The 226-nt window shown below is 20.8% G+C and overlaps 1 protein-coding gene across 1 annotated transcript in view, besides 2 other annotated features; it reads left to right on the top strand.

The window, feature by feature from the left end:
* EDI_297550 (protein serine/threonine kinase, putative) overlaps positions 1 to 8 on the top strand; it is a gene marked incomplete at both ends in the record, with an annotated part of 3,241 nt that extends 3,233 nt beyond the window's left edge. The window contains one exon of the mRNA XM_001733198.1: positions 1 to 8. This exon is cut by the window's left edge and continues 3,171 nt beyond it. Within this exon, the coding sequence (XP_001733250.1) occupies positions 1 to 8 (8 nt within the window).
* A 50-nt stretch (positions 9 to 58) lies between these two features.
* Positions 59 to 171: a microsatellite.
* Positions 168 to 226: part of a microsatellite that runs on past the window's edge.

Below are 226 nucleotides of genomic sequence, written 5' to 3'. Positions count from 1 at the left end.
ACAGGTAAACGACCACCAATAATACAAGAAGTTAAAGAAGATATTAAAGAAATTATTGAAAAAACATGGAAACAAGAACCTAAAGAAAGAATAAGAATAGAAGAAGTAGTAAGAATGTTAGAAAGAATTGAAAATAAAGAATGAAAAGAAACGTAAAAGAAATAGAATTAATGTATTTCATTTAATTCTATTAAATAATTTAATTTTATTAACATATTTTATCATT

This window comes from Entamoeba dispar, genomic scaffold (genome assembly GCF_000209125.1).
Source record: "Entamoeba dispar SAW760 scf_1105229458255 genomic scaffold, whole genome shotgun sequence".
Lineage (NCBI taxonomy): Eukaryota > Evosea > Mastigamoebida > Endamoebidae > Entamoeba > Entamoeba dispar.
The sequence above is the reverse complement of the archived record's forward strand: the minus strand, read 5'-3'. Positions and strand labels throughout refer to the sequence as shown.